Below are 18,121 nucleotides of genomic sequence, written 5' to 3'. Positions count from 1 at the left end.
TCACCACTAGATGGCAGACGTCTCAGTTGCGCTTGCGTTACTACTGCCCTATGCTACAATGTGAATAAGTCAAATCATTTTGAGATTTATAATGACATCCAGATCAGACATAATAACAGGTTAATGTTAAAAGTTTGTGTTTTTTCTATTTTTGTGGGAAAAAATGAACAAGATGAGTTTTTGCAATAAATGTTCAGCAGTTTTGTGCCATGGTCACTCTTATGCTCAAGAGCCCTTTGCACTGGAAAAAAATAACTCGGTGTGTAATTATGTTTTGGATTGTTCAAACCCTTTGTTATAGGCTGCGTCTTTTATTCATGCAACGAGCTTGGAATATATTAAGATATTGTGATTGGTTCCGTAAAAAAAAAATGGCATGCAGGTATTTTTTGTATAGATTTAAAATGACTCTCCTTGTCATAAAACTGATTAAGAAGTGCAGTAGAGCTAATAAAAAATGACGGCCCTCCACCATCATTTACTTTAAGTTGCCCATCCCCGGCTGTAGCAGATGGTAATCAAAACGATCATGTAAAATGATTGTAATTGAACTATAAAACAAATAATAGACTCATGGCGCTTCCTTGTTACTGGAGCTGTTGTGGATTTTGTTTTTCAGTCAGGTGCTTGCCAGGCTCGTACTACCACGGTGAGCAGGAGCGTTGCGTCCAGTGTCCGCCTGGCACCTTCCAGGAGAGGGAGGGGCAGCTGGCGTGCGATCTGTGTCCGGGCAGCGACGGCCACGGACCCACGGGAGCGCGAAACATTTCATCGTGTGCAGGTAGTAAAAATCCAACTTCCAGATGCAGTCCCGGTCAAACGTTCTTGCCAAATGTCATGTGGCTTGTCTGTGCTCCGCAGGCCAGTGTCCCACCGGGTCCTTCTCGAGCGACGGCTTCAAGCCTTGCCAGCCGTGTCCCCAGGGCACATACCAGCCGGATTTGGGTCGGACGTTGTGCTTTCCTTGCGGGGGAGGCCTGAGCACCAAGCGTGAGGGATCGAGCTCTTTCCATGATTGTGAGGTCAAAGGTGAGAGGAGCGTGCATGGAAGCCATCTGAGGGGGAAAAAAAATGCTGATGTCATGTGTGTCTTCATTGGTGCTGCAGTGCAGTGTTCTCCGGGTCACTACTACAACACCACGGTGCACAGGTGCATCCGCTGCCCAGTGGGAAGCTATCAGACGGAGTTTAGGCAGAACTACTGTATTACCTGCCCCGGAAACACCACCACGGATTTTGATGGCGCCACGAGTGTCTCGCAGTGCAAGAGTGAGTGTCCAAAAGACAGTTTGAGGATTTCACTTTGGAGTCAGACAGTAATGCGTCGAGTTTGTGCACGTCTAGACAGGCAGTGTGGCGGTGAGATGGGCGAGTTCATGGGCTACATCGAGTCCCCCAACTACCCGGGAAATTACCCGGCAAACGTGGAGTGCATTTGGAACATCAACCCGCCCAGCAAGCGCAAGATTCTCATTGTGGTGCCGGAGATCTTCCTGCCCTCGGAGGATGAATGCGGAGATGTGCTGGTGATGAGGAAGAACTGTGAGTGTGAGCGTCAGCGGGGGCCACCGTGTCCCTATACTTGATTCATCATTGCCCTTTCTGTGCTCTTGCAAGGGTCAGCTACATCCATCACCACCTACGAGACATGTCAGACGTACGAGCGGCCCATCGCCTTCACGGCACGCTCCAGGCGCCTCTGGATTAACTTCAAGTCCAACGAGGCCAACAGTGCCAGGGGCTTCCAGATCCCCTACGTGACTTATGACGGTACGTCATTCAAATGGCCCGCGGCGCTTCTGAACATCTCATGAAGAGTCATTGTGTTGTCTGTGTAACTTCAGAGGACTATGAACAGCTGGTTGAGGACATCGTACGGGACGGAAGACTCTACGCTTCAGAAAACCATCAAGAAATCCTCAAGGTTTGCTCGACTAGCCATTATTACTCTATGCTAGAAAATCAACGAGTGGAAGTGGTGAAGCTACATTAACTTTGACCTTAACTCTGAAAGAAGAACTTCACCCCATTAAACCCGTATAGAATACAGAAGTTCTCCTTTTCTCTGTTGTGATTTATGGGCAGGGGTGACACTTTAGTCTTTAATTACATGAGAAACCTGCTGAGGAACAAAAAGGTTTTATTGGTGGTATTGTTGTTTGTCGAAATAATTGGATACACTGCTGATTAAAGATCAATACAGCGGAACCTCCAGTCACAAATCTCCCGCTTTAAAAACAATTCCGGTTACACACAAAATAATCTCCATTTTCAAGTGCATTTTTTTAAGACAAGCGGTTAATCTTTCTTCCCTGGATTGGCATGAATTAGAAAAGAAACTGACATAATTTGAAAAATTCCCACATTATTGTGGAAAAAGACTCTTTTTCAATGGAGGAGCTATAGTCCTCTACTTTTTCCCCCCTCCTCAATTAAAGTCAATGAGTCATGAATTTATTATTTACTTTTAATTCTTTTATTTCTTATTCTATAGACAAGTTTGGACTTTTTTGTTCCATTATATTTATTCTTAACCACACACTGGCTAAAAAACATAAATTTTTGTTTTAAGTTGTCTGAAATGAATTAATTGCATTTCCTTTGATTTCCATATGAAACATTACCTTGTTCTATGAACTTTTTAACAGGTTACAAATAGGCTCACAGAACCACTCTTAATGAATGCACCCATGCCTGTTCTTGTGTTTGCAGGATAAAAAACTGATAAAGACTCTTTTTGACGTGCTGGCTCACCCAAACAACTACTTCAAGTACACCACACGGGAGTCCAACGAGATGCTGCCCCGATCTTTCATCCGCCTCATAAGCAGCAAAGTCTCTGCTTTCCTGCGACCATACAAGTAAACCTGCATCAGCGATTCACTTAAGACCCCCCCCCGTCGCCCTTACGGGCTACATCCCGCAACTCATAAAGGACTTCAACACACAAAATATACACACTTCTTTTTTTTTTTTAATCCTCTTTTTATTTCCATTGACAAACCTGACAAACGCTAAATATTTGTCAGTTTTCCCGTCACAGGTCCACAGTCCGGAGCGTAAGCGTTTAGTGGGGGGATGTAGAATATGTGAGTGGGTTTGGTTTCTATTGCCGTGTGCATTGAGACCATTCAAACGGATAGAAACGGCAATTTGAGACAGTAGGCGTGATGTTGTGTTAGAGCTTGTTGTTGTATTTGCTTAAATGACTGGTGTGTATTCCAGCTCCGACTGCGACGGTTAAGTATGACTGTAAGTGTTGTGCAAGATTCCAGGTTCCATCGCGTGTTTGTGTGCGTGCGTGTGTGTGTGCGTGCTGTGTGTGCGTCCTCGAGGAGGAGCAGTTGCTAACTAATTCATGTCGCAGCTGTGTTCCAGCTCATTTAAAGCCTTACTATGTTTGAGCTCTTAGAGCAGTTTTACTGTTAAAACAGTTCATCTGTGCTGTCTAGACTGCACCAGCCTTTTCCAACCCGCCCAGCATTTCTGTTGCTCTTTTTCTCCTTTTTTTTTTTTTTTTTTTTTTTTTTTTTTCTCCAAGGCAACTTTAAAGCAAATACAAAAAAAGAAGGTGGTTAATCATTCCAGGAACACAGAGGACATTTTTGCAAGATGAATAAGAAACTAATAAGTGGGAGAGTCACAGGAATGAGATGATGTGGAATGTGTCTGGGAGAGAGAGGGATTGAGAGTTGAATGTCTTTGAGGGACATGATGTTTGCTGCTTCTTGTAAAAGGTCACTTTAATTCTTCAATCTCATCTTGTCTTTCTCATGTACTATACTCATGACTAGTGTAAAGGTTTGAAGTGAAAAAAGGAAGCAAAGAATTTCAAGTACTTGACTTGTTACACGCTGGCAGGTCGATGATCTCGTCACCTGTCCGTGAAGCAGGTTTTTGATGTTTTGACTTGTAAATACGGAATATTAGTAAAACAACGGTTGGATTCCTTGAGGCCGACCACTAGAATCACACCTGCACCCCTGCCCCCTATAATGTCGTGCCCACATCAAATCCAAAGACACCCAACTCCCCTAGCTCATGTTTGGTCTGTCCCAGTAAAGACAGCTCTTCCAAAGAGTTCCCACAAAGGCGGCTCATGTTGTTTTGTGCACTAGATCGTGAGCCCATCCTTCTACCTTTGTAGTACAAGTGCAATGAATGAAAATAATACACCCTCAATTTGGTTTTAATCACCACACTGGCGGAGCTAGCGGTGGGGGGGGAGTGGGGGCACTGACCCCCCCCCCCCCAAATATGCTTGGACCCCACCAGGTGCCAGGCCAGACCAGATAATTGCCTTATTGGTATTTTCTGATTATTTTCAGGATTTCTTTTTCCACATTTCCACCCGTACCACATAGGGATCATGGAAAGAATTTTTATCAGAATTTCAGATTTTTTTGAGGGGTCTGTAAAGCAACATTTTTGTTTTGTGGACCCCCTGAGATATTCTTGACCCCCTCCCCAGGAAAAACTCCTAGCACCGCCAGTGAGCCGAAAATAATGTTTTGGAAAGCAGCACTGTTGACCCTTCATATGATTTTGCAGAGGGAGTCAAATATGTCATGAACATATAGCAGTTTGGAAAAAAAACTTTCTTTGTGATCACAGAACAACGACAGCAACAGGGTATGATAATTTAACTTTAAAAATCAAAGAACGCTCCCACAATACAAGCTAATGAGCAATTTTGAGCGTTCCACCAAAAGATGAAAACCTCACCTGGCTGTAAGCCAAGTGGGCCGCCATGGCTTGTTTTTGGCTTGGTTGTTAAAAAAAAAAGACTGGAAACGGGAAGCGGCTTGACTGGTTTAGGAACACACATGCGGGGGATTCCTTTGGCTGGGACGCCCTAAAGAAATTGAATAAACTTATGTTTGTGATTCTTACTAAATTTCCTTTAAATAGTATTACGACATGGCCCTCATGGGTAAAAAGTCCCTTCCCAACAGAATCAGCTTCTTCCCTGCAACCTGATTTTTTTTTTTTTTTTTTGGGGTTGAGATTGTTGCCTTTTAAAAGAGAGTTTGCTATGATGTATCATAGAGTTGATATTTGCACTTGAATTGTTATTGCTCATGTAAATGTCTGGATTTTGTATTGTCTTTTTAAATGAATGGAATTGGTGTTCTTATTTCCTTGTAACTTGTTTGTTCATGAATGCTCACTAGCAGCTTAGCCCATAGATGATGATACACATGGCGTTATCGACAGTAAAAAGGAAAAAAAAAAATGTATAGAGGTGACCGCAACAAGTTTGTACTCATTCTTGCCCAAAAACACTTATTGAAATAAACACCCTGTATGTCAGCTTCATCTTAAAAACATGTTTAATGTGTATAAGGCAGAGAAGTCTTGAGGTCCAAAGCTAATTTTCCATCTTCTGTTTGCTTCTATTATGCTGGTCTTGGACTGACTAATGTAGCATCACGTATCAGACACCATATCGGCTCTGCCATTTAGTGCGCCATGCTAATAAAAAAAAAAAGGGGGGAGAAAAGACGAGTTAAATGTGTTAAGAAAAGGAATTACAATAATAATCCTGTGATCGATTTCCACCAGAGTTGTTGTCTTACACGTGCGTCTACATTTGGGAAGGCTGGGACTCCACCGACCGTCGTCACCACAGGTGACTGTGCTCGCACCCACCACTGTGTAACCATGGCGACAGTCGATGTCGATCGTGTCCCGGTGTTGATAAAGCCTGGTGTGAGCTCGCGTCCAGGAGGCGTTGGGCACTTTTGGAGATGGACATGTGATTTCTGTGGAGAAACTCCCAACTTTTATTCACTTTTCTTCATGGCAAATTGTAAATAAATTTGTGTAAAGATGACCGTGTGGACTATTTGTGTGGCAGACCTCTGCATGAAGGCGGTGTGCTCCATGTGCCGTTCTCCATGCACCATATGACCTTGTTCCCCAGGAGGGTCCCCGTGCGACAGTCATACGCAATCACACTCTTGTACTTGTACGATGCTTCCTCGTTGCCGTTTCGCTCTGCGTTGGCCACCTCTGGAGGCTCGTCGCACTCCACCGCTGGAACGGAGAGTGAATGTCGTAAGCACTGTGGAAAGCGCAAGAAATGTCATCGCTGCACCTTCACAAGAGGGAGGGTGACCATCCCAGCCGAAACTCATGCATTTCCTGGTTCGCCGTCCGAAAAGCTGAAACCTGGTGACAGAGTGAACACTCACAACCTGTCCAGCGGTGCTAAGGGGAGATTGTTTGAATGTCTCACCCATCATCACAATGAGCTGTAGCAATGTCTCCAAATTCTACGCCGGTATACGTAAAGCGTCCGTTTCGAATCTCCCCAGCAGAGCCACACAGCATCCCTTTACAGAATTGAAAAGAGGACAAATATTTCATGACGCCAAAACCTTTCCATCCTGTGATTGGGTAGTAGTCAAAACTACAGCCAAGCAATGCAAATTAGCGATTTGCTCATTAATACATTTCATTACACATATTAAATAAGAGACCATTGTAATGTTTATCCTTTGCTGCTTCGCTTCAACTTGAATCACAACTAGGGTGTGGATTTAAAACTAGGGTTAAGGTTTCAAACTAGGGTTAGGTTTTAAAATTCGGGTTTCAAATTAAACAATAAATAAAGGGTTCATTGCACAATAAAAGCACATTTATTTACATTCTCACACCTGGGATCGAACCAAATTCTTACCGAGCAAGAGCCCGTGTCATTATCCAGTCGGCTATTTCGACCGGGAAGCCCACAGTCGTCTGCACTTTTTTGTACTAGTGATGTGCATTCCAGTTCTTTAGTGAACTGAATCTTTAGAATCGGTTCACTCACAATATTTGTTCAAAAGAATCGTTCACCGAATTGTTCACTACACTTTTTTATTTATTTATTTATTCTTTTTTCTTTTTTTTTTTACCTCGTGTAGTGTACCTATTGTAGTGTCCATGAGGTGTACCTAATCACAGGCCACTTCAATAGGGAAAATGCTTAAGTGAAAAGTGCCACACCCGCCCTCACCCCCACCTCCTGATTGGCTGTTTGATCTGTGACGTCACTTGGACACTCCATCGTTAAGTGCACCTGCGTGAAAAGTTTTTGGTCATTTTCACGTTCTGCAGAGCTAAAACTTTTCACGCAGGTGCACTTAACGAGGGACTCACACGGACACTCCATTAGGTACACCGCCACTTTCAAGTGTCCCTAATAACAGGCCACTTTATTAGGGAAATATCATGGTCAAAGGTCACAGGTGTCAAGCTTTAGTCCTCGGGGCCGCATTCCAACATGTTTTCCAACATTCCCTCGTTAAGCGCACCTGCGTGAAAAGTTTTAGCTCCTTTCACGTTCTGCAGGAGCTAAAACTTTTCACGCAGGTGCACCTAACGAGGGAATCACACGGACACTCCATTAGGTACACCGCCACTTTCAAGTGTACCTAATAACAGGCCACTTTATTAGGGAAATATTATGGTCAAAGGTCACAGGTGTCAAGCTTTAGTCCTCGGGGCCGCATTCCAACATGTTTTCCAACATTCCCTCGTTAAGCGCACCTGCGTGAAAAGTTTTAGTTCCTTTCACGTTCTGCAGGAGCTAAAACTTTTCACGCAGGTGCACTTAACGAGGGAATCACACGGACACTCCATTAGGTACACCGCCATTTTCAAGTGTACCTAATAACAGGCCACTTTATTAGGGAAATGTCATGGTCAAAGGTCACAGGTGTCAAGCTCTAGTCCTCGGGGCCGCGTTCCAATATGTTTTCCAAGTTACCCTCGTTAAACACACCTGCGTGAAAGGTTTTGTTCATTTTCACGGTCTGCAGGAGCTAAAACTTTTCACGCCGGTGCACCTTATGTATTTACACATAAATACTTGCATTTGTTTGCATATGCAGCGAGGTTCCAATTCTAAAAGCACATTTAGGTATATGCTCAGACCTGGGATCGAACCAAGTTCTTTCAGAGCGAGAGCCCGTGTCACTAACGAGTCAGCTATTTCGACCTGGCAGCCCTTGGCCGTCTGCACTGTTTTATACTAGTGCATTCCAGTTCGTTTAAGAATCTTTAGAATCGGTTCGCTCAAAATATTTGTTCAAAAGAATCGTTCACCGAATCGTTCGCGACACTTTTTTATTCTTTTTTTTTATCATAAAATAAAATGATGTGGCGGGCCGTATCTGGCCCCCGGGCTTTGAGTTTGACACCTGTGAGGTAGATCATCAACATCACTACAATATCTTTATTGAAAACGGGCAGAGTAGATTAATCAGACTTAAAATAAAATAATCAGATCTTGTTTTCCAGTTAAATAGAAATTGTGCATTTATGAGGGAAAAAAACCCTAACGTGCAGACGTCCCCCCGTGGCCATACGTGGAAACGACAACTGTCTTGAATTATATCACACTAGAAAAGAGGCCACTTCTGGCACAACCGTCACATTCTTACTGTCGCATTTGAGTGTCAACGTGGTCCAGGTTCCATTGACGCACATCACTGACAGGCTGCCCGCGGATGCGACCAAGTTCTCGGTGCACTTGTAGTAAACTTTCTCCCCACTGTCGAACTTGCTTCTGGTGCTGAATTTGTGGTGGAGTCTGGTGGATGGATACTTGGGCGGCGCTGAGCATCGCTTTGGAACCTCGGCTATGTATTTTAAGATTAAATGCTATCCGACTGTCGAGTCCAATAACTGGAATGTGCTATATAAATAAGAAAATTACACTTACCTGTGTCAAATAATAAAAAGAATAAACAGAGAATAATGCACACAATGGTCCTCATGATGTTGATTGCATTCAGGTAGACAGAGGATAATCACATGGGAGGATGATGGCAGTATTTATAGAGGGCTGACCCATCACCACCCACATGCGAGAACGGGCACACGCACACACAAACTCGGGCCGGCCAGGCTACAATTACATAAACACAACATACTCAAACGGTTCAGCAGCATATTGATGTATTTGGCTATTATAGTATTTATCAGACAGCATCTTTGAATAATAGAATGAAAATTTAAAAAAAAGAAAAAAAAGCTAAGTTAAATCAATAAAACAAAAAATGTGTGAAATGCAGGCAATTTTAAAAAATACTGTATAGTACACAAAGATGAAACTTGATCCTTATACTTTTCCCGTGAGCTTATAGTTTTAGATGACACAGAAGTTGTGTGCTTAACATCAAAACAAGTAAATTTGAGTTCCCAGACAGTTTTCAGACACTGCAGGCACAATTACATCATCGCATGCCCTTGTCACTGTTAATCAAAGTCAAAGTCTGACAGTCGAGCAAACCAATGGCTTCGACACAGTTGTAACTCATTCAAAATGGTGATGATTCTTAAATGCAAATCTGAAAACAAACAGCAACCAAACCAAATGGATCATGCAAAGGGAACACATTTACACTGCACATTTGAAAATAAATATTTCATTGATTCAAGTAGATTTATCATTGATTGCCTGTAAAATACACAGTTGTTGGTGTGATGCCAGCATGTGTGATACTTTAGAAGTAATATGAAACCAACCACAGGTTAGATGTGTAGAAACTTCAAACAACAAAACCAAAGTGTAAAATGTTGACTCGTCATTATTTTATCATGGTCATTTTAAGGACACTACTTCAAAATGCACCTTGGAGTGATAGGAAAATGAAGCTTCAAATTAGCTTCATTATCCAGTTGTTATTTTTCTTTTACCTCCCTAGATGGCACTCTGTTCAAAATTGGACTGAAAGCACATCAACCTATCAATTCTTAAACCTATTTTTGAAACCAACAGTGCCATCTAGAGCAGATAAAAAATACAACTGGTTCATAAAGCAATTTTGAAGCTTCATTTTCCTGTTATACAATATTCCTGACAATGCAGAAGGTAATTCAAACAATCATATTTAAACGCGTGTCCCTTATCTTTAAGACAACATTTCCATTATTTGGTAGACTTGATTACACTTGATTTTAGGGTGCACCATCTAAAAAGTTCAGACACCTATAGGACAGTCTTAAAATAATTTACATTTCACAGCAATAGCGATCATGAAGCCTCATGAAGTACTCAAAAATTTTCCTTAAATCAGCATATCTACATTCACGGCTGCCATTCCATTCTGGTGTGTTGTTTCCTATTCTATGTAATGAAAAGTTAAAAAGAGGGATAGATGCGGTGAGCATTAATTTACATCATCCGTTCTTAAGAACAAGGGGAAGTGGCAGACAAAGGGACAACAAAGATACAGAATAGCAGGGGACAAAAACAACACTTGACTGCTCTAATTGCTTGCTTGACGGACTTTGGCATGTTTGATAAATTAAATACAAATAAATGGCCCTTGCATTCTTCCATTTTTATGTGTGCGTCCCTAAAACAAAACAATAGTTAGCTGTTTGTAAACAACTACTGGATGGACACTTAGTTTATATAACAGACCTCTACATTGATTTTGTTGAGGTTGCATGTGGCAAAGAAACATTATTGGGGAGGTGCAAAAGCAGAAGGTACAAGGGGCCAGACATTTGATCAGTGATGAACGAACGTCAAGACTAAATTCAAGAAACCTTTCTTTAAGTGCCAGCACTGTCGTCTGTGTCTCCTGCACTGAAGCCGTTCAGGGAGTCCTGCAAGAGGCAAAAGGGGAGAGCTGAGGATTTAGCGAAAACACCGCAGCAAGAGTCACACAAGCATAACTTGTTCTAATTTTGACATGTGAGCTCACTAGCCAGGGTTAAACACTCCCTGTCTGGACGGCAATGACAAACACTTCATTTTCAGTTTCGCCTCCCTCTCAAATTCAACACTGACCTCACATTCTCGCTGCTCTACGCCCTCCGATGCCTCGGAGAACGGCATGCTGGATAAAACGAGAGTCTGGGACGAGCGAGGCTGCGGTGGGTTGCCGACGCTGTAGAGGCGAGGCCGTTTGATCTGGTCGTGGCTGGACAGCGGCGTGAAGCTATTCCGCCGGTAGAAAGCTGGCGGGACATCTTTCCTTATGCGGTCCTACTCGGCGATGGCAAACACACACCACAGAAACTTAGTAACATGTTTTATGTCAAATGATTTGGATCTCCCATAGTGACCCAAAAAAGCACATTGAGTGTTTTCTCTGCTGCTATGACATTGCACCAAAAATACAAGCGAAGATGACAGTCAGCTTTGAAAAGTGAGGGTGGGGTGGGGTGGGGGGGGGGGGGGGGGGTGAACATCAAGCTGCAGCGTTCGGCAAAACCAAAACTTCTAACACCTCCCCAAAGTCTGAAACATTTGTGTGCTTTGGAAGCCCGGAAGCCATTGTTAAGGTTGCGCTTGGCTAAACGTCCCTCAATATGTTCATGTAGAGCACTCACTCTGTCTAGGACTCCAGGCTGAACGTCTCACTGCAAATAACAAACAATTATGACCAGAAAACAAATTCGGAGTTGTTCCCAAAAAAGGTAGCAGGCGCAGGCTGTTGTGAGCTTGTACAAATAAATAAAGAGAAATACAATGCGGCAAGTATGTCAAACCTGCATCAACAGGAACATCTTTTGGACTCCAAAACCAAATAGTGATCCAGAGGTGGCCTCTGTTCATTTTTGATGATGAATGTTTTCAGGTGACACACAAATAATCCTCATAAGACATAATGGAAAGCTTACTAATGGTCTGTCCCTGTGAGTGTTGACAGCCTCCACCTTTAGGTCAAACATATCCACTTTACAACCTAGCGGCGGGGGGGCAAGAAAAGACATCTTAATACCACAAATGGATACGACGGATGTCAGGTTCAACTGACTCGAGAATGGTAGGGGGGGCTTACCATAAGCCACAGGGGTCAGTTTGAGGACAGTGTGCAGGGGACACTTCAAATGCGGAAGATCATCTGTGGCCACAGAAGTACAAATCATTCATTTTGTGCAGAGAAGAAAATCACTTTCTGTGCCTCTTTTTGTGTATATCAACCCCCACCCAGAAAAATCATGTTAACTGGAATGGCTTCATTTCATGTTCAGCAGCAAAAAATAAAAGAACTCAGACGATGAGTTTGCGATGCTTGTGAAAATCCCCGCAAGGATTCGTGGAATGTGAACTAAAAGTCAGGCTCGACTCAATATGATAGTTATTTTTTTTCTACCTGCGCTCTTGTCCAGAAAGTAAGCAAGCAGGCAGCGCATGACGGCTTGATGACAGATAACCAGCACGTTGCCCTGCCGCTCCAGCTCCATGATAACCGGCTCCAGACGCTGCACCAGGTCCTGATAAGACTAAAGCCAAAAGAAACACATAAACACAGGCGAGTTAAAAGCAACAGAGGTGAATTCATGAAATGGAATATTACCTCTCCTCCAGGATAGCGGTAGTGATACTTGTCCTGGTACCTCATGGCGTACTCATCTGGGTACGTTTCCTCAATGGTTTTGTATGTCATTTCTTCACAAACTCCCTGAAAAGCAAGGCCATTAAAGATGACTGACTCCCGGTAGGTTATGCCCGTCGTCTCTTTAAAGAGGACATACAGCATCTATCTCGTTCAGGATCTTCCACTGCTCGTAGGGAACGCCAAGCTCCTCTGCAGTTTGAATGGTGCGCCGCAGTTGACTGGTCCAAACTTTTAGGTCTGACAGACGATGTTCTTCTACAAAACCCTTTAGTGCCACAGAAAACTAAAAAAAAAAAAAAAAAAAAGATTTAGTATATTTTTAAGAATTACATGTCAAAGCAAATTCCCCAGATTATTATATATATATAATATTTTTAGAATGGATTATTCAATCTATTATTCCTACTCTTAATCGAATCATTTTATTTTGCATGAAAGAGTATTACAAAACCATTTTCGCAATTTACTGTTTATTTGTTATTGCTTTGTGATGAAAACAAGTAAATAATATCAAACAAGCGAGATTAACGTTGTCCTCACCAAACTTCTTGAAACTGAGTCAGTGAGTGGCGTGGTTATTGATTTCCGTTTGCAAATGTCTTGTTTTGATAAAAGACAAAAGATGTTCTCATGAATTAATACAAAAAATAATGAATAATTGCTATTGAGACGGACATTAGAGGATTAGAGGACCATTCTAAAGTAAAAATTCCTCGAAACGATGACTCGATTATTAAAATAGTCGATTAATTTAATAATCGATTACGCGTCAATTAATCGATTAATGTTGACAACTCTAAAATCCTGTTTCTCTGAAACACAAGAGTGAGCTCAGCACCTGTTTTCCTCGGTCTGACAGCTCAGAGTCGCCGCCAATGCGTCCCTGCAGATTGTGATGGCTCTCTCCGTGTCGACAGAGGTAGATGGAGTGGGAGTGCACGTGGATGTTCATGAGGTAGTAGACAATTTTACTCTGAATGTAATCCTGCACTCTGTTGACCAGGAAACGACGGCCGACGTTGATGACCTGAATAAAGGACAGGCTCCTACAAGCACAAAATGACTATTTGAGTCTCGTAGAAACGTACAGTAACTGAATAGTTTTAATTATTATCAGATAGCTCAGGGCTTAAAAAGGTATCCTGGAAGTGTGTGAATACCACAATTCTCACAAGTAAGTAACTGTAACTATAAAAGTGTACACAAATGACAACCTAATACTAGAGGAATCTGTCTCCCTCTGCTGGCCATTTTTAGCAAAATTCAATGCCATGTAAAACGTCTTACCTGTCATGTTCGTCTGGATCCAAAGGCTGGTAAGTTACTTTATAACACTCTATCCTCTTGAGAAAATCGCCCATGACACTTTCTCTGTCTCTCTCTGGGTAGTCTGGACTGGACACCTTCACGTCCTATAATTTAAAAAAAAAAAAAAAAATTTTTTAAAGCAAGCCGAAAAAAAATTAACAAATCATTATGTTGCCAGAATGTAACTTGAAGGTCGCAATACAGCATCAAGAATTTAGTTAGGTTTTTTTTCACCCAGTCTAATAAAAATATTATTTTGTTGATTTAATCACCAGGATGTTTGCAGCAATGACATCTGGATCATCACATATGGATTCCACAAAAAACACCTGAAAGGAAAAACATAGATATTATAAAATGATATAATACCGTACAATTAATCATCGGGTTTTGACCTTATATGAATGATCCTTCGCAAAATTAAGAATGAGTTCCCTCCTCTCCCTGGTGGTGTTGGTAGCATCAAACACCTGCACAACAAAATAAAGCATTCAGCCCAAATCAAGAAAAACCTCAGACATAGTGTGTTTTTGGATGGTGAAGAGAAAATGAAGCTTCAAATTTGCTTCACGAACCAGTTACTGTATTTTTTTACACCTCTAGATGGCACTGTTGGTTTGAATAAAGTGGTTTAGGAAAGCGTACATAAATACACAACTGGTTCATGAAGCAAATTTGAAGCTTCATTTTCCCATCAGTTTTTAATATTCTTACCGCAATCTGCCCTCCTTCCTCATTCAAGTAGGACTTGACATCTTGTAGTGCCACCAGAGCGCATTTTCTGTTCAAACAAAGACGATATGAATGTTTTGGCAACGCACAACCTGTCTTGTTTGTTTAACGTTTGTTCAAGAGCTTGCCGGGCGGGCTAGTCATACGCACTTTCTTATTTGCATAGCTTCTTCGTTGTCATGTCTGAAAAAGTCATAGGACTTGTACGACTTCACGGCTTGTCTCCTATAGACTCCAAGGTTGAATACTGTGGGGAAACCATACGAGAGTGTAAAAAGACAAAAAGCGTTCAATGCGGTCACCTTCATGTCGACTGCGCCCTACTAACACGTTCACCTGCATTCCAACTGTGTTGACATAAGACACTATCACATAACCTCTTATGCTGTACAACATGTGAGTGAAGGAACGTCTCTGAAGATAGCAATACTTGACAATTCATAACAAGCAAGTCACAGCATGTGAGTTCATGGAGGCTTTGTATTTACTCATCATGACTTGATACCAACCTTTAGTTGGCACTCCAATCCAATTGAGGTAGCGCGTCAGCTTCTTGGACATGTAGGTTTTCCCCCGAGCAGGCAACCCGATCATCACGATCACAGTTGGAGAATTGGTCATGTAGGAGGCCCAAGCTGCAAAATAATTTTAAGAATAAACTAGCTTTAATTGTTTGAGCAGTGGCCTGAGAATAAAGGTGCTCTCAGTTACCGCTGTACTTACTCCCCTTTGATTTTTTTTTTAATTCTGTTCTACAACTGATTTTATTTACATAGGTTAATGTTCCATCTTGCACATTTGTGTGGCGCTACTGCTAATGTAAAAAAAGAACTCGATCCTAAATTGACCCCTTTTATTGGATTTTTTTTTTTTTTAATGAGAACAAACATATCGGCATGCTGGGGAATAACACAAGTCAATGCAGCGTATCACATTTAGATTAATGTTTCACTGCATGTTTGTTGATTAACTTTTTAGCCAGCATGAGTAACCTAGTGGCACTTTATTGAAATGAATAACAAATTGTTTCTACCCAAACACGATTGACCTGTTTCCATAAAAGCAAGACAAATGTGTATCAAAAATTGCCTGACAAGACCAGACTTGACCCTAATCCTTTAAGGCTGTCAAGATGAAATCATTCAGAAAAATGATTCAAGGAATAATTTCCACTCCATCTTGACAATCGCATTTCTTCTGGTTCTGAATGACTCACCAGTGGTAATTCGCTTGGGTTATTATACAACGTTGAATAGTTAATACTTGAGAACCTCAACTGAATTCACCTTTAAGGCCTAGAGGCACAGAGGGGAAACTTACAGCACTTTTTCCCAGTGCGTTTGGACTCCATCAAGCCGTCTGTCATGTCTGTAGGTCTCTGATGGCGGGCAGCCATGGCGAGTCAGTTTGCTGATGTCCCCGAGTCACTCTCACGATGAAGTCAGCATCTTTCTGTGAAGGATCCGATAATATGGCCATACAAGGATAGATCCGTGCAGCCAGAAGCAAAATGTTAATAAGCAGCATGTGATTATGGAAATATTTTAAAAATGACAGTATAAGATAACGACACATTTGGAATCACACTTTTTAAACACAAATTGATTATGAACGATAATCAGCAATACAATGTTACAGGACATTAATTGCAAGATTAAATTGAGCACTGTTAACAGCAATATTTGTGAAAGTTTGAAGTATGTGCATGACGATCAAATGCGCAATTAAAGATACTAGCAAACATCAAATCTGCTCGAGAGACTTTAACAGTCCTAAGGAAACCGGATTTCAGTTTTATACAACATTATAGTGACAGAACAAAAGCGCTTGACAGCACGGAAAGAGCAGACGTTGAAAACTGACCAGATCTACGGCAAGTGTCCCAGAAAGGTTCGTTTTTTTTTCTTTGTTAAAGTGTCCGCATCAGTTGGCGACACCTTCCTCTCGTCGGATGTTTTCCTGCTCCTCCTCCAGGCGTCTTAGCAGGAAGTTCAGCGCGCTCAAGTTCACCTACACAACAACTACAAAATCCGGCAAAAGCGTCAAATTAATAAAATGATATCCTCCAAATCGAAGATAACACTTATTTGATTTATTCTAAGGCGGCATTTCTTTGTTTTTTTAAGGTGCCGTCTGTGGTGTTTAAGATGCACAGTATACTGCACAGTACACTAAATGTATACAATATGTTATATACAATATATATTGCATATATTTGGTATATTTCTCTTCACTCGCCTCTCTGACCAATTGGGGTTCCATTCAACCAAAGCAAAACATACATGCAATATGAATGACTTCATGTTGGAAAGATGCCAAACATGAAGTATTAGGTTTTTTTTTTAAATATAATCAATTATAATTATGTCAGAGGTGATTAAGTTGCTTTACCCCGCTGAGAATGGCGACTTAATTACAATATAATTAATTTACCATTTATTTTATTGAATGCTAAATCTATATTTAAAAATTAATTTGACAAATGTTTTGACCTATTAACAAGTCATTTAATGAATCGAATGACAAACAAACACACACATACACATTCAACGTATACTGCACAGCATAAATACAAATTCATGTGTATGTGTGTGTGCACCACACAGAGAATAAGAATTAAAATTGTCAACCATAAAATTCTGAGGGTGAAGACATAACGTCTCACTTTTATTGTGAAGGCTATTCGGCGCTTGTTATACCGTAGCATACAGTACGTACTTTGTTAATTGTCAATGACGAAAGATTCACAATGCAACCAGAAGGGGGCGCTATGGCCTTTATTTATGACGGAAGGGGCCGATCATTGGCAAAGGAGAATTATGCCCATTCTACTTTAGCTACAGGCGCCCTTGATTTCTTAGTTGAAGAGCATGATTCGGACATAAATTCACTTACTTGAAAAGGTAATTGAGGTGTAGCTGTCAGAATGGAAATATGTACATCTTGGCTACTTCACGGATTTTCAACTTGATTCAGATATGAATCCTCTGGGGAGGGCATTATTTTCTGCTAATTTTGCATTGCTTTGCAACAACAGTGCACTCTTCTCATTTAGACCGCACGTATGATTATTTTATATATTTAGCAGAAATGTAATTTGTATTTCAGACTCAGTATTTCGTAGAAATATGGTATTTTGTCTCAACGTATAACAAAGGCAAAAGGGGAAAAAACACAACCTCAAACAGTTAGTGGCATGTTCCACTTTAATTCGACAAGTCAATTTCTGAATGGGATTATGTCCGGTTGCGATCAAAATGTTTTATGCTCGCAGAAACCAACCTTATAATGTCAAACTAATACACCATAACATTAACCAAACCACCATCTCTAACATATGTGCTTAGTTTGTATAAATATACGCATTTGCCAAAGTTTTTGCTCACTTCTTGTTACGCAATCACCGTGTCGACAAGTACAAGGTGAATTTGCAGCTACTATGGACGTCGATTAGCCAGCCCAAATTTGATTTACCACGTTGCATTTAAGAAATGGTGGCGAAACGGCACATTGAAATAAAATCTGACTCTAGAGTTGTGCCTTCGCAACATGTGCCCATTTTGTAGCCCTTGGAAACTTGGGAAATACAGGTAAACAAATTGCCCGTACTCTCATGATCATAATGAAAATGAATAAAGGGATCCGTCTTTTACGCACGTTTCCAGGACACTTCACAGCAGTCCACATTTACAAAACACATCGAAAGGAATACTCGTTCGAAATATATTTTT

The 18,121-nt window shown here is 41.4% G+C and overlaps 3 protein-coding genes across 9 annotated transcripts in view; 1 reads left to right on the top strand and 2 right to left on the bottom strand.

The window, feature by feature from the left end:
- The window catches only part of scube3 (signal peptide, CUB domain, EGF-like 3), a 58,676-nt gene extending 53,901 nt beyond the window's left edge, over positions 1-4,775 (top strand). For 4 of the 5 annotated variants that reach the window (XM_037264712.1, XM_037264727.1, XM_037264695.1 and 1 more), the window contains 7 exons: positions 620-781; positions 862-1,029; positions 1,108-1,269; positions 1,345-1,542; positions 1,618-1,770; positions 1,845-1,924; positions 2,713-4,775. In XM_037264712.1, coding sequence (XP_037120607.1) covers positions 620-781; positions 862-1,029; positions 1,108-1,269; positions 1,345-1,542; positions 1,618-1,770; positions 1,845-1,924; positions 2,713-2,865 — 1,076 coding nt within the window. In that variant the 3' untranslated portion in view covers positions 2,866-4,775. The remainder of the gene's footprint in view (positions 1-619; positions 782-861; positions 1,030-1,107; positions 1,270-1,344; positions 1,543-1,617; positions 1,771-1,844; positions 1,925-2,712) is intronic. The other variant, XM_037264703.1, reaches the window with a different exon arrangement.
- Positions 4,776-4,980: 205 nt separating this feature from the next.
- On the bottom strand, positions 4,981-8,807 carry LOC119130815 (membrane cofactor protein-like). Of its 2 annotated transcripts, XM_037264760.1 has the most exons (7): positions 8,714-8,807; positions 8,433-8,630; positions 6,242-6,338; positions 6,101-6,174; positions 5,863-6,039; positions 5,580-5,765; positions 4,981-5,475 (listed from the first exon to the last, which is right to left on the bottom strand). In XM_037264760.1, the coding sequence occupies exons 1-7, from the start codon at positions 8,766-8,768 to the stop codon at positions 5,438-5,440; spliced, it is 825 nt and encodes a 274-aa protein (XP_037120655.1). In that variant the 5' UTR covers positions 8,769-8,807; the 3' UTR covers positions 4,981-5,437. The 2 variants fall into 2 exon arrangements, with proteins under 2 accessions (XP_037120655.1, XP_037120646.1); XM_037264751.1 differs by having other exon boundaries at positions 5,316-5,765.
- A 125-nt stretch (positions 8,808-8,932) lies between these two features.
- LOC119130798 (6-phosphofructo-2-kinase/fructose-2,6-bisphosphatase 2-like) lies at positions 8,933-16,369 on the bottom strand. Of its 2 annotated transcripts, none has more exons than XM_037264733.1 (16): positions 16,254-16,369; positions 15,711-15,842; positions 14,900-15,025; positions 14,541-14,637; positions 14,373-14,439; positions 14,054-14,128; positions 13,931-13,987; positions 13,638-13,762; positions 13,189-13,396; positions 12,487-12,633; positions 12,309-12,413; positions 12,105-12,234; positions 11,790-11,852; positions 11,629-11,693; positions 10,793-10,990; positions 8,933-10,608 (listed from the first exon to the last, which is right to left on the bottom strand). In XM_037264733.1, the coding sequence occupies exons 2-16, from the start codon at positions 15,784-15,786 to the stop codon at positions 10,555-10,557; spliced, it is 1,593 nt and encodes a 530-aa protein (XP_037120628.1). In that variant the 5' UTR covers positions 15,787-15,842; positions 16,254-16,369; the 3' UTR covers positions 8,933-10,554. The 2 variants fall into 2 exon arrangements, with proteins under 2 accessions (XP_037120628.1, XP_037120635.1); XM_037264740.1 differs by lacking the exon at positions 8,933-10,608 and adding an exon at positions 11,338-11,367 and having other exon boundaries at positions 10,851-10,990.
- Between the last annotated feature and the right edge of the window lie 1,752 nt (positions 16,370-18,121).

This window comes from Syngnathus acus, chromosome 2 (genome assembly GCF_901709675.1).
Source record: "Syngnathus acus chromosome 2, fSynAcu1.2, whole genome shotgun sequence".
NCBI classification, from domain to species: domain Eukaryota; kingdom Metazoa; phylum Chordata; class Actinopteri; order Syngnathiformes; family Syngnathidae; genus Syngnathus; species Syngnathus acus.
Note: the sequence above shows the minus strand (reverse complement) of the source record. Positions and strands in the feature narration are given on the sequence as shown.

Bases quoted from the DNA above. Each gene is read 5' to 3' on its own strand.
- LOC119130815 (XM_037264751.1), bottom strand. From the start codon at position 8,768: ATGAGGACCATTGTGTGCATTATTCTCTGTTTATTCTTTTTATTATTT. The intron at 6,339-8,432 runs GTAAGAATGTGA...AATTCTGTAAAG, and splicing joins GTTGACACTCAAATGCGACA to GGATGCTGTGTGGCTCTGCT. The intron at 6,040-6,100 runs GTGCAGCGATGA...TCTCCGTTCCAG, and splicing joins TCACCCTCCCTCTTGTGAAG to CGGTGGAGTGCGACGAGCCT.
- LOC119130798 (XM_037264733.1), bottom strand. From the start codon at position 15,786: ATGGCTGCCCGCCATCAGAGACCTACAGACATGACAGACGGCTTGATG. The intron at 14,638-14,899 runs GTTGGTATCAAG...GTTTCCCCACAG, and splicing joins GATTGGAGTGCCAACTAAAG to TATTCAACCTTGGAGTCTAT. The intron at 13,763-13,930 runs GTGATTAAATCA...TTTAAATTATAG, and splicing joins TCATTGCTGCAAACATCCTG to GACGTGAAGGTGTCCAGTCC.